Here is a 14,352-nt window from a genome sequence, read left to right as displayed (position 1 = left end):
AAAGGTTGCTGGTTAGATTCCTGGTGAGGGCACATACCCAGGTTTTGGGATCGATCCCCAGTAGAGGGTGTGCAGGAGGCAGCAGTTGATTGATTGACTGATGTGTTGCTCTCACATTGATGTTTCTCTCTTAAAAAATAAAAGTATCTTTAAAAGGAAAACATAGATCTTTTACTATATTAAGGTATACTTCAATTGCTAAATTCTGATGTTTATAGAAGTTGGGTGCCAGCAACTTCCATCCCAAAAGACTAAAGGAATATTTTTAAAATATCTAGAAGGAATATATGGAACTATATCCACTTTATTCCTTTCCAGTATAACTAGGTTATTCAGATTTTTGTTCAATATTCTGAGCTAGACATCAACTGGCAAAATTTGAAATCCTTTCTAATCCCTCTCCCCTATTTTACTCATAGGTACCAGTGTACATCTGAGTCTAGATAATTATCAGTCATATACTATTTTCCCAGTCTCCAGGAAATAATTTAAAGTAGCCAGGACTATAGTGTCGAATTTTTAATTTGGACTTAAGCCCCTTAGCATGTATCCTTCATTCCCTAGTAATGAATTGTGCTATCATCAAATGATTGCTACAGTGTAAACAGTACAATGAAATCTCTGTCAAGAGAGCCTGCTCTAAATGTAAGCATTCCAACACTGAGGAAATGCCACCCTCCTCCCGCCCCGTTCTCATACCCTTTCTTACTTCATTCTGACTCAGAGGAAGGAAATACATTTTTCATCCGGTCAAACCTTGCTTAATGCTAGTCTAATAAGAAATCACTAGCCAGTGGATATGCTCATTTATCTTAAGTAGGTATGATTTCATGTTCTTATACCATTTAAGTATTTAATTTGAAATAATATATTAATTAAGCCTTTATTAATTTATTTGAAATATTTGAGTTGTAATGCTGAATTGTATTTCACTTTTGTATCAGTTTTTAGTTTTTCCAGACTAAATTTTTATATCTCTCATCTTGAATGTTTTAATAGAATTTTAATTCAGTTCGTTTTTTAATTGTTTACTTAGAGTGGCTCTACAAGAAAAAGCTATAATTATATCAGAATTTTACTACCAAATAATAAAATAATTTCCCCCAAAGATCATAACTTAGAAATGTTAAAGAGATTTGGAAAAAGAAGGTAAAGTTAGGCTCTAGCCGGTTTGGCTCAGTGAATAGAGTGTCGGCCCACCGACTGAAGAGTCCTGGGTTTGATTCTGGTCAAAGCCACATGCCTTGGTTGCAAGCTCCTCGATCCCCAGCCTTGGTCAGGCTAGAAGCGGGAGGCAACCAATCGATGTGTCTCTCACATCTATGTTTCTCTCTCTCTCTGTTTCTCCCCCTCCCTTCCAATCTCTCTAAAAGTCAATAGAAAAATAGCCTTGGATGAGGATTAACAACAAAACACACACACACACACACACACACACACACACAGAAGGTAAAGTTAATATTAATCTTATCTACACCTTCTTTGAAATGCATTTTTAATGTAACATTTTTATTATGTAAGTTTTATATAGCCTCTTATATTATAGATGTTTATTATAAAATTTTACTGTTTACTTACCAGAATCACTATAAACAGAAATAACTATACTGGGCATTATAAACATTATTTAAACCATATTTTTAAGTGACTGTAATTCAACCTAAGCCAAGAAAATAAATTTTACAAATCACAAATATAACATTTATTGTTGTTTCTTATGTTGACCATAGATAGTCCTTTATCTTCTCGAATGAAACATTTCCTAAAGGAAATGGAGTTGTTGGCTCCTCTTTCCTCCTTTCCCCTTTTTCTGTTTGCCATTTGTTCATGTCTTGAGTTCACACTGTACAGGATAATAACTCCATTAGTCACTTTCATTTTGGAATATTTTTCATTATTCTCCAAAATTCAATGAAAATAGTCTTCTGTCCCTGTCCCCTATCTGCCTGCCTTCCCAAACATATAACCATTTTCATAAAGTGGTTTCTTTATGCATATACAACAAATACAATATACATTATTATCTCCCCCTTTGACAAATGCTAATATACATGGGCACTTGTACACACATCTGTATCTTTACTTTTAACCCTTTGCACTCGCTTGCTTTTTTCTCAAGCTGCTACCGATGCTAACCGTGTCAAGTCACACTCGACATCCGAGTGCAAAAGGTTAAAGATCTCCAAGGCACATTGTTTCCATTTTAGTACACAGAAAAGCATCTTTGTGGGTGTTTTGTTTTGTTTTATAAATGGGTAGTATTCAGTTGAATGGGTGCTCTACCATGATTTCTTTAACCAGTTCCCTATTAATAGAGCATTGCTGTTATAAACAGTGATGTAGTGAGTACCCTTTTAAATACATTATTTCTTGTGTATGTGTAAATATCTATAGGATAAACTCAGATGTAGGATTGCTGGCTCAAAGAGTAAATAAAAGTACCCATGTTCCTACAGCCTCCCTAGCAGTGTATTAAATTTTAATATGTTTGCCAATCTGTGTAGGCAAATGGTATTATATTATAGTTTTACTAGAGGCCCGGTGCATGAATTTCGTGCACAGGGGGCTGAGGGTGTCCCTCAGCCCAGCCTGCACCCTCTCCAATCTGGGACCCCTCTCACAATCCAGGACTGCTGGCTCCCAGCCACTCGCCTGCCTGCCTTCCTGATCACCCCCTAACCACTCCCCTGCCAGCCCGATTGCCCCTAATTGCCCTCCCCTGCTGGTCTGGTCACCCCTAACTACCCTCCCCTACAGGCCTGGGTCCCCCCAACTGCCCTCCCCTGCTGGCCATCTTGTGGCGGCCATCTTGTGTCCACATGGGGGCGGCCATCTTGTGTGTTGGAGTGATGGTCAATTTGCATATTACCTCTTTATTATATAGGATTCTGTATTTTTATTATGAATGAGATGTTGAGTATTGTTTCATGTCATTTCTTGTGAACTGTACATGTGAATTCTACCCATTTTTCTCTTACAGATTTATAGAAGTACTTTATATTTAGGGAAATTATTGAAGTTTTTTATTTTGAGACATAATGAGAAAGGCCTCTCCCACTCCAAAGTATTAAAGACTTTTTCCTACATGGGTTTTGTTTTTTTTTTTTTAAAGTATATATGAATTGACTTCTGAGAGAGAGGAAGGTAGAGGGGGAGAAGAGATAGAAATATCAATGATGAGAGAGAATCATTGGTCAGCTGCCTCCTGTACGCCCCCTACTGGAGATGGAGCCCGCAACCCGGGCATGTGCCCTTGACTGGAATTGAATCCTTCAGTCCACAGGCCGAGGCTCTATCCACTGAGCAGAACCAGCCAGGGCAATAATGGGCTTTTTTCTTGTTGTTGTTAATCTTCACATGAGGGTATTTTTTCCATTGATTTTTTTAGGGAGAGTTGGAAGAGAGAGGGAAAGACAGAGAAACATCAGTGTGAGAGAAACACATCGATTGGTTGCCTCCTGCATGAGCCCCGACCAGGGCCCAGGGCCCTTGACCGGAATATAACCTGGGACTCTTTTGGTCTACAGGCCAACGCTCTATCCATTGAGCCAAACCAGCTAGGGCCATAAATGGGCTTTTTAAATGGTCGCTAATATAGAGAATACAAAGGGAGCCTGAGGTAGGAGAGGGACTTTATTGGTTTTATACCCTTTTTGTGTATACTCTTTTGAATTTATTTTTTACCATGTGCATGTATTTTTTAACTCTTATTTTGAAATAATTATAAATTATAATTATAGTCATAAGAAGTTGCAAAAAAAAAGTACAGGGAGGTCTCATATATCCCTTCACCGAGTCCCCCCAGTGGTGACGTCTTACATGACCAAAGTATAACAGTCAAAGCCAAGAAATTGACATTGATCCCTTTTTCCTCTCTAAGCATTCTTTTCTGGCCAGGATTTTGACCTAAAATTAATTAGATGAATATAAAAATATGTTGAGGGCATTGGCGAACAAGGTTTTTGTAGATCTGTCAAAAAGAAATATCAATCTTTATATAAATATTTACCTGGGTTTTTAATAGTTCCTTGGTAAAAGCTTTTTTCACGCCATTGTAAGACTGATTACTGGAGAAAATAATAGTATTTAGTTTTGTGAGTGTCCATTTTACCTGCTTTGTTTAGCATGAACAATAGCCTTCATCATTCACAAAAATCACTTAGTTTGTGTTACCAATAATAAAAATCTCCCTGGGGCATTTTTGTGAGTTTTTAAAATCATGAAATGTTGCACATTATTTGGTTTTACATTGGTAGAACTTATTATCAATAATTAGAATACACAAACATTTGAGGTCTTAGCTTAATTTTACTCTTAATCACAGAGGTGTGCATTTGGCCAGAGATTAAGTCTACATCAATTTTATCTATTTGGGATCTTTTTTTGGAAGGAGAGTTGCTATTTGCTGTTAAATTAGTGTTAAGCTATAAATATTTTTAAAATTTCTCTTACAGAATAGTGATGGATTTTTTTTCCCTCCTTAGCCTTCACAGGCTTACTAAGCTAGGTTCATTAGATTTATTTTTTAATCAGCTTAATGGTTTCTTTTTAAAAAACAAAACATTCCTTTGTTAGAGAAGAGGGAAAATGTTACCTGGATTAGAATTAGTGCATTTTAGCAGTAATGATGTTATTTATAGAGCTTACTTGGGATGGGGGGTGTTGAAGGTTGTAGATGATATATTAGAAACAGTAGGTGATTCCTGAGCCTGGCCTCCAAAAACAATTGTAGCTTCTACTTGAGAGTTTATAAAGAATCGTTTTTACCTGGTTTGGGTGGGGCTTGACACATAAGTATATCAGATTTGCCAGCTCAATCAAAGAAGTTTGTTCTTAATACAAAAGATTTGATTTTGTAATTTGGGAAATTTCTATAGTGGATTTTGTGAATGTGGAAGTTAGAAGCGTCTTTGGGTAAAGCAAGGTAATTTTTTTTTCTGCAATAGTCTGCGTATAGATACATATATTTTGAAGATATCTTCAGCTTTCTAACAAACCAAAAGAACATTAGTTCTTAGCGAATAGGTAAACTATACTGGCTGAAGAAAGATCACTGAGCAAAAACGCCTTTTCCAAGAAGTTACGTCCCTTGTTCTCAGAGCAGACCCTCTTCTAGGAATGTGCTAGATAAGATAAATGGCAATTATGAACAGTTTTAGTCTATGGATCCATGCTTATGGTTTCGAAACTAGCACACACTGCTTAGTCAAAGCACTGTTCATACACAATTCTTTATTTCAGGTCATTGAAGGTACTTGCTTTCTTTCACAGTCTTACTGTTATGGTAGAAAAAGCATGTGTTTTGACATTAGTTAGGTCTAGGTTTGAATCCTATCCCTAGCATTGTGTCTTTGAGGAAGCTACTTGACCTCAGTTTTCTCAACTGTAAAATGACAATATTGCTCATGTTTGTAGGAAGGACTCACTAAAGTGATGTGTGCCTGCTATAAAGTAGGCAGTCATTTAAGTGTTGTTCTTTTTCTCTACCTTATTGCTTTGTTAATTAGCTTCTGTGTTCAGGGAAGAATAGAAGAAAGACAAAGTAGTCAAAATGTAAAAGAAGAAATTTGCACTATTTTTAAACAAGTAGCCATGATGTCTTTGTTCACATTAATAAAGAAAAAAAGGGGGGGTTCCTCATAGTTGTTGTGTTTTGAATTTCGTTGTGTATGTTTTTTTTTTAATGTTTTTTTTTTTTTTTTTAATGTGAGATCAAATTAGCATGACTCTCTGGTTTTACTTTTTAGAAAGGAAAGACTGGAGATGGTTTGTACAAAGTTGTTGAGCTGACAGTATGAATGAAGCAGTTAGTCCTATTAAGAAGGATGTCCCTAGCCAGTTTGGCTCAGTGGATAGAGCCTCGGCCTGCTCACTGAAGGGTCCCGGGTTTTCTGGTCAAGGGCATGTACCTCGGTTGCAGGCATCTGGCCCTGGTTGGGGGCATGCGGAAGACAACCAATCAGTGTGTTTCTGTCTCTCCCTCCCCCTCCCACACCTTCTAAAAAGCAATGGAGAAAATATCCTCAGGTGAGGAGTAAAAAAATATATGTGAAAATATGGGGAACTTATGAAGCTGGAGGTTTATATCTGGCCTCCTCTTCTCAGTGAAGTTGCAAGTGATCTGTTGTGGTAAAAGTAAGGAGGCTTGGGAAGAAAAGCTGTGATCAGGAGCCAGTTGGGATGAATTAAAACATGAACAGCAGTATGGAAAGCCAAGCTATCTTGCAGTAGCATTGATTCTTTTGAGTTTTACTTACCTTTGAATGTGATTGTAATTAACTTTTTTAAAACACTAAATTCAAGCTCATTTGATTCTTTGGGGGCTGCATTTCCAGTAAATAAAAATCCATTATACAAAAAATAGTTATTCTTATTCCCCCCTCCCACAATTCTGTATTTCTGTCCATTTCTCCATACCCACTATTTTTATATATATATACTAGAAGCCCAGTGCATGATTAAATCATGCACGTGTAGGGTCCCCTAGGCCTAACCTGCCATCCAGGCCATATCCACTGCCCCACAAAGCCTAGCACGCTCCGCGGACACTGCTAGCAGCCTGCTCCCCGCTTTTTTTTTTTTTTTTTTTAGTTTTCTTTAATCTGTGGGGTTAAGGTTTTGGTCACATTTAGAAACTTTTCAACTATTAGTTCAAGGATTTTCGACTCTGTCTGTTTGGAATGCCAATATCTGATTAACTTCTGTGATCTCTGGGAGCTGTTCAGCTTACACTTTTTTTCCTGCTCCCCGCTTTTGATGGCAAGGGGTCCGCTGGTGCTGGAGCGGACACACAGATCCCCGCTTTCGATCACAAGGGAGCTGGCTGGCTGTCCACTGGTGCACCAGGCCTTTCAAAAGCCTCCGGCACGGTGGAGGCTTTCAAAAGGCCTGGTGCCGGAGCGGACAGACAGCCAGCTCCCCCGCTTTCGCTCCCTGCTTTTGATGGTCCGCAGCAGGACGTGGGCTCGCTGCCCCAGAGGCCCCTTCTGTGCCGCAGCACAGCCATGGCGCAGATGCTGAGCTCGCGCTGCTGCTGGCGACGCGGGCTCAGCGTCCCGCCGGCCCAATCGGCAACCCCGGCCACGCCGAGTCCCCGCCCCCTGCACCTCCCGCTGGCCCAATCGTGGGCGTAGCGGAGTGATGGTAATTTACATATTACCCTTTTATTATGTAGGATGTTTTTTATTGATTTTAGAGAGGAAGGGAGAGGGATATAGAAACATGGATGAGAAACATCTATCAGCTGCCACCTGCACGCCCCCTACTGGGGATTGAGCCAGCTACCAGGCATGTGCCCCCCACCGGCATTCAATCAAGGAACCTCTTGGTTCATGGGTCAACACTTCAACCACTAAGCCACACTGGCCAGGTTCCATATCCACAATTTTTAATTCATCTAGTAAATGCTAATCAAGGTATGATTTTATTCTAAAAGAGTGACCCATAGTAAACAGGAAGCTTCTTAAAAAAAAAGTTATCCCTTGCCTTTATATAGCACTTAAATTTTACAAGAATAGTTATAAAGTCTTAGGAAGCCTTCCTTTAAGGAACTTAAGTTCAGACACTAGATAACCATCAAGTTCTAGTGTGGTGAGTGCAACAATAAAAAAGAAAATAAGTATAATACTTAGTGTTAGGTCAAGGAAGGAAGATTATTCATCATTCTGCTTCAGTTGATCTTAGAGAACATGATCAAAGAGAACATGAAGCTCAAACCACTGTGTTGGCTTTGAACACAATAGAAAACTTGTTGTCCTCATTGAAACAATGTTCTCAAACCACTTTCTGGGATCTTAGAATACCCTCTTTTCTGCTTATTTAAGACCACCTATCATAATAGTATCTTTGTTGTAAATCAGGCTATTTAAAGTAGTGGTTCTCAAACTTTAGTTTTTATCAGAATCACCTGGAGGAGTGATTAGACTTCCTGGGTCCTACCTGAAGAGTATCTAATTCAGTAGATCTGGGATAGACCCAAATATTTACATTTCCAAGTTCCAGGTAATGCTGATGCTGCTGGTCCAGGGACCGTACTTTTAGAATACTGATCTAGTCAAACTCAAAAAATTTTAATGGCTCTCTAGTATAAGTCAGTAATTGTTTCAAGTCCAATTACTATCACATTGACTCTTTTAGCATGCATTTGAGCTTCTATGTGCCAAGCACTGTGCTCACTCTTCACACAGGTGAAGAAGATAAGCAACCTCCCTCCACGATCACAGTTAACAGTGGTAGTATTGTTTAAGCCCACTTAATTGTCACAGGAATTTATGAATTAGGGCATGTAATCCTTATTTAGATGGGGGAAAAAATGAGGTCTAGAAAGGTTTAATAATTTCCCAGAATTCACACAGTGAGTAAAGACTTGTGGACCACAGGAGGGATGGAGTAATTAGTTCTACCTTAGGAAATCAAAAGGCAGCACAGAAAAGATGGCACTGGAGCATCTAAAGCAGGGGGGGCGGGGGGACATATAGTGCCCGAGAAATCATTTGGACTGGCCCTATCAAGGCATTAGGGGTGAGTTAATTAAATGTTTGAGTAAATATAGCAGGCTAACGTTTAAGTTGATAATTTTGTGTATAGCCCTTGAAATGATGTTAAATATATCCAAATGGCCCTGGGCAGAAAAAAGGTTCTCCACCCCTGAAAGGAACAAGTGAAAGAGAACCAGGTGAATTAGAACTGTCAGCATTTCCAGTTGAGGGAGCAGTTCTCTGCAAAGGCATGGAAACCTGAGAGAATATGTGTTCCACAGACCAAAAATAGTTATGTAAGACCATAGCACAATAGGCCAGATGGAGTATGAGAGGAGAGGAGACTATAGAAAGCAGGGTCCAAGGTCATGAAGAGTTTTCTATACCAGGCTAAGAAGTTTTTTAAATAGAATTAGGTTTTATTATTCTTTCTCTTACCACTTTCATCTCTGTAAGCCAGTGGTTCTCAAAGTGCATATGATATGGTCTGTCCGGCAGCAGGGTCAGCATCACCTGGACACTTGTTAGAAATGAAAATCCTGGGCCCCATCCAAACCTGTATCAGAAACTAAGCAATCTGGATTTTAACAAGACCACCAGATGATTCTGCTGCTAAAGTTTGAAAACCACTGCAATAGGTTCTAGAATTCACAAATAACAGCCTTCAAAATAGCTAAAGGTCACTATAATGATAGTAATTGTATCTGTGATTGATTTAATTCTGTTAAAGTACAATGCTTAACAAAATTGAAATATTAATACCTTTTAAGTGACACACATATTTTCAGCATGATTTATTTATGTTTAAAAGCCTGTTCCTCTGTATCTGTTAAAAGTGGGCTGAGCCAGGACTAGAGTTTACTAAATCAGCAAAGAATAGCATGCTAATTATTGTTCCTTAACTAAAGGAATGGTTTGGAAACTTACTGATTTTAATTTTAAAAAGAGAACCAATGAACCCTTTTTTTAAGAGTTTGAGCTTTTTTGTTTTTGTTTTGTTAATTTATAAAATTGGAAGTTAAAATTAGCATTTCAGGTGTTTTAATTAAAACATGTGTTGAAAGAATTGAATGTATTTAAGTCATGATATGACTAGAACTAATTCAGTTTTCCCTTGACATAGAAATAAGAAATATAGAAAGTGTATTCTAAGATTCTCAGGCAAACTTTAAATGCCTATCACTATCTTTTTAACCAAGTTGTGGCTAATATAAATATTTATTAATTATCCTATATAATAAAGAGCTAATATTCTAATTAGACCGGATGGGATGGTGTAATCACCTTCTGGAACTACCAGTGGGCAGGACCATGGGACTGTGGGGCTGCAAGGCAGCCAGGCCTCTATCTGAGGCCCTTGCACGAATTTTGTGCATCGGGCCTCAGATAGATAGATAGATAGATAGATAGATAGATAGATAGCACTTTAGGTATACAGAAGCCTTTTTTCATCTTAGAAAAAATAGCAGCAAAAGGTGAAGTAGTATGCTGCAATTAATGTGGTTAATGCTCAGATAAACAAGCTTAGTGTTTTCCATGTATTGATTCAGAGTTATGAGGATTTAGAAGTGGCAAAGACCTGCCACTTCTATATCCTCACCAGGCTAAGCAGTTTTTAAAATAGAATTAGGTTTCATTATTCCTAGTGAGGAATTGACACCAATCCCTTCATTTTACAGATGAGGAAACTGAGGTCCAGGGAAGTTAAATAGTTGATTTGGTAGTGGTCATGTGGGCAGTGAGTAGCAGAACCAGGATTATGACCAGAACTACTTGGATTATAATGTAAAAGGCACTACTACATCAGACAAATTTCCGAGCCCCAGTTTGGTATAACATTGAGGGTCCACATCATCTAAAGTATAGTAGTTAAGATATGTTACCATCTACATTTTCTTGGGTGGGGTATACTTTATAAAGAGTATTTAGTGAAGTTTTATATAAAAGTTGTTTAAAGGCCTTTTTTTGTATTGATACAATGGGCTAAAGTATTCTATTTGTCTTTATAAAAAAAAAACTAATAACTGTCCTTCAAAATTTACAAAAACACCAAGGAAAGGATATAAATCCTCACTACTGCCAAAGATGACAGTTATTCAGCCTTCTTTGTCACTGTCATACAAATGCTGAAATTTGAACTTGGGATGTACTTACCTGCTAGACTACTTCCAGTTATTTCCAGGAAAAACTGGTCCAAACCACATACCTTAGTAAGTGATTTTGCCAGCTAGTAACCTGCAATCAAAGCTTGTAGATCTGCCTGAATGTTGAGTTCCTTGTTAATCAACACTGCAAGTACTTTTTGCCCTAAAGCCCTCTGAATCATTTTTTATAAGCCAGTTTAAAAATTTTTTAAACCAGATGTTAAAATATCAAATATATAGAAGAAAAGTCATCACCTGACGTTTAATGCAATAAGTAACTACTGGAATTTCCACCTGAAAGACAATTTAGGATATATAGTTGGTAAATGAAGTTTAAGAGGTATGGAGAGGGTACAATTCATTCAAAATTTATCTTTTTAAAGTCACTGAATTGAGAATAGAATAAAATTGGGAGTTACTTTTAAAGTAGCATATATTGCCATAGGCAAATTAGAAAAGTTGGAATTACAAATGATTTTTAGAAGTCATCTATTTATTGAGATCCTCATTTTCAAAATGAGAGCTCTGAGTACTGAAATTGTGAGAATAGACTTAAATTACTATTTTTTGTTTTAAATAAAGCACAGATGTTTTTATTTTAAGAGGTGAAAGGGAAATTGCATTTTTTAGAATAATTTAATGAAATATTATAATTTTTTCCAGTGCATCTGGGGCAGGTGGTGTAGCCATTGACAACAAAATAGAACAAGCAATGGTAAGTAGAAGTTTATAGTCCTCTCATTTTATAGATTGTTGGTTCTATTGAAGCACTTGGTTTTTATCAATTCTAAAAACAAACACCTACTTTATTTAAAACAAGATGACCAAAGTATCTTTTTTATGAGATTTAGTTGAAGTTGTTCAAACATTGAAAATTTTTAGCCTAAAAATACCAATGGAGTTAATATTTTCCCCATTTCAGCATCTCACATTTCATGCATTACCATTGATAAAAGACCATCTTGGGGGATATACTTAATCAAAATGCATTATGTTCCCCCCAAATATTTCAGCATCAAAATGAGTTGAGAGACAAAAGAGCATTAAAATGAAAACTTCAGCTGGAAAGTTTTGTCATCCTTTGGTCATTTACAGGCACTGTTTATACTCTTAATAAGTAGACTTGTTTCTATTGATTCTGGTTCTGATTTCTATTACTATTAAAACTTTTTGTTCCCTTAAAGATAGTCTGTTTATATTATATAAAATATTCTTATATATTTTATATAATATATAAAGCTAAAATGAGGACCATTAGTCTCAAACTTTTTAAAAAACAAGGTTTTAAAGTTGGAAATTATAGATCACTTTATCTCTTAAGGTAGTACTATATAACCAGTTTAATAAGAGACACTTTCATATCCTTTGTTCTCTTAGCCCAACATCTAAGCATGTGGTTTTCAAACTTTGTTGTTGTTGTTGTTGTTAATTCTAAGCTTATAATTGACAATTTAAGGAGCTAGTATTTTTGGAAATCTCTCCAAACTTTGGGGGAAAAATCCTGGGCTTGCTGCCCTACTTGGAAACTGAGTTTTTTCTTCCTTGGGGCCAGTCATGATATAGTAGAAACATTAAAAACAAGAGCAGGAATATAAAAACAACTTACATTTATAAGGCACCAGGTAGGCTAGAACCAAATAGCAACACCTTTTCCTTTCTCTCTTTTTGACATTCCTAATTTTTATTTTTACAGGATCTGGTGAAAAGCCATTTGATGTATGCAGTAAGAGAAGAAGTGGAAGTTCTAAAGGAACAAATAAAAGAATTAGTTGAAAGAAACTCTTTACTTGAACGAGAAAATGCACTGTTAAAATCTCTTTCAAACAATGATCAATTATCCCAACTCCCAGCCCAACAGGCCAATCCTGGTAGCACTTCTCAACAGCAAGCAGTGATAGCACAGCCTCCGCAGCCAACGCAACCTCCACAGCAGCCGAATGTCTCCTCAGCATAAAGCTTTCTTGCCTCATTAAGAAAAAAACTGAAAGCAATCTATCCTGTGTGCCACTGGTGTTCTTTCCACTTTATATGAAAGCAAGTAGCCATGCTTCGGTGTGTGTTTGGCCTTTTCAGTATTAGACAATCATTCTACAAGAGCTTTTCCTCTCTGAGATGTCATGCAGTGCTGTTGATGTCCAGTTTATGTCATCAGTACACAAGGAGAATAGTCGATGGGGTTTATTAAGGCAAGCAAAGTCTGCATTTTACCTGGTGCGCATGAGGTCCTCTAAGAGCTGTAGTGGCTCTTCATGTGTCTGTCATCCATGGATGTTCCCTGAGCCTTCCTATCGTATTACAAATAACAGTTCATCTAAAGAGCCACTTTTCTTTCAGTATCAGTAACATTTGCCTACATAAGTTTTCATTTATTTGTGTTTTATTTATTACAGGGCTGCTATTTTCATAATGTACATGAACAATGTCACAGAACTTTTTTAATTTTTGAATAATTATAAGTATCAGTAAAGGAATTGAAAGACAGGATTGCATTTAACAGATTAAACGTTTAGGCAATAATTGAACAAAAGAATCCTGACATATTTCTAACACTAATGGCAATTTACCTTCGGTATTTATTTTTAGTAGTAAAGACCCAGCTTGAATGTAAATTTTGTATAGTGTAAGTATGAAGAACATAGTGCAACTGTACAGGTAGTAACCAGTTATTGTGATATAATAAATAATTGGGCTATTTTGATGAAGAAAACTTTGTTCATTTGTTTCTACTTTCTAATAGAGAAATTGCCACGATTCCTCTGCTTTTCAACATTTCGTATGACTTTTTTTGGGGTAGGGGGTGGGAATAAAAAGCTGTGAAATTGTTCAACCTACTTTGTAACCAAAGAAGCAAAGCTGTGTAATGGAGTTTTGGGGGTTTTTTTGTTTGTTTTTTTTTATAATGCACATTCTTTATGTATTTTTATTTAGTGTTTTCTTGGTCACAATTTTCTTTGCTGTCTAGCATGATCTGCATGACCTATACTCTTTGAACCACTTTTGTACCTCATGTTTTTATTCAGCACTCTTATTGTAATATGTACTAGTCTGTGAACAATGTCAAATAAAAAGAAAGAACAGGTTAGTATGGTGGAGCTGAGCTAGTGTATTATACACTAGTTGTAAAGTACAAAAAAAATGAAGTGAGCCATCTTTTGTTCATTTAAAATGGTGTTTTGAATTTCATATGCAGAAGACGTTTTGTTACATTGCAGATTTTAATGTATTTAATAAATGCAACATGCAGATAAAGTGCAGTGTATACTGAGTATTTAAATTAAAATGTACATTTCATAAATACAGTTTCAAGAGAAAACATCATTTTGTGTATACTAACACATTAAGTGTATGTCAGAAATTGATGTATAAATATATATTTTAACACATTTTCTGAAATTAAACTGCAGTTTTGTTGAAATATTTGGCTCTATATGTGTTCAAAACTTAATTTGATTCAATTTGTATTTTCACAGTTCAAAATATTCCTTAAATGAAAACCTATGTTATTGACTTCATGATAGTTTTTAAACTTTCAAAGTAAAATAGTTTAAAGAATGCAAGAATATTGAGCAATATTTGTACTTAGTATTCATATTATGTCAATGACTTTCAGTAGGAAATCCTTGTCTACCAAAACATTTACTTGAATTCAGAAAGGTGCCTATAAAAATTAACATGCTCTGTATCTATAGCCAGCTAGCTAATCAGGAGTTAATGTTCTTTATCTATTTAAA

At 36.5% G+C, this 14,352-nt stretch overlaps 1 protein-coding gene across 3 annotated transcripts in view; it reads left to right on the top strand.

Annotated features, from left to right (window-relative positions):
- Window positions 1-14,079, top strand: part of TSC22D2 (TSC22 domain family member 2) — a 54,799-nt gene extending 40,720 nt beyond the window's left edge. Inside the window, exons 3-4 of one of the 3 annotated variants that reach the window (XM_079765003.1) lie at window positions 11,285-11,336; window positions 12,315-14,079. In XM_079765003.1, coding sequence (XP_079621129.1) covers window positions 11,285-11,336; window positions 12,315-12,575 — 313 coding nt within the window. In that variant the 3' untranslated portion in view covers window positions 12,576-14,079. Of the gene's footprint in view, window positions 1-11,284; window positions 11,337-12,314 lie in introns of those variants that run through there. The other 2 variants (XM_079765004.1, XR_013813209.1) reach the window with 2 other exon arrangements.
- The last annotated feature ends 273 nt before the right edge of the window (window positions 14,080-14,352 follow it).

This window comes from Cnephaeus nilssonii (genome assembly GCF_951640355.1).
Source record: "Cnephaeus nilssonii genome assembly, chromosome: 3".
Lineage (NCBI taxonomy): Eukaryota > Metazoa > Chordata > Mammalia > Chiroptera > Vespertilionidae > Cnephaeus > Cnephaeus nilssonii.
This window is presented reverse-complemented; position numbering and strand designations above follow the sequence as displayed.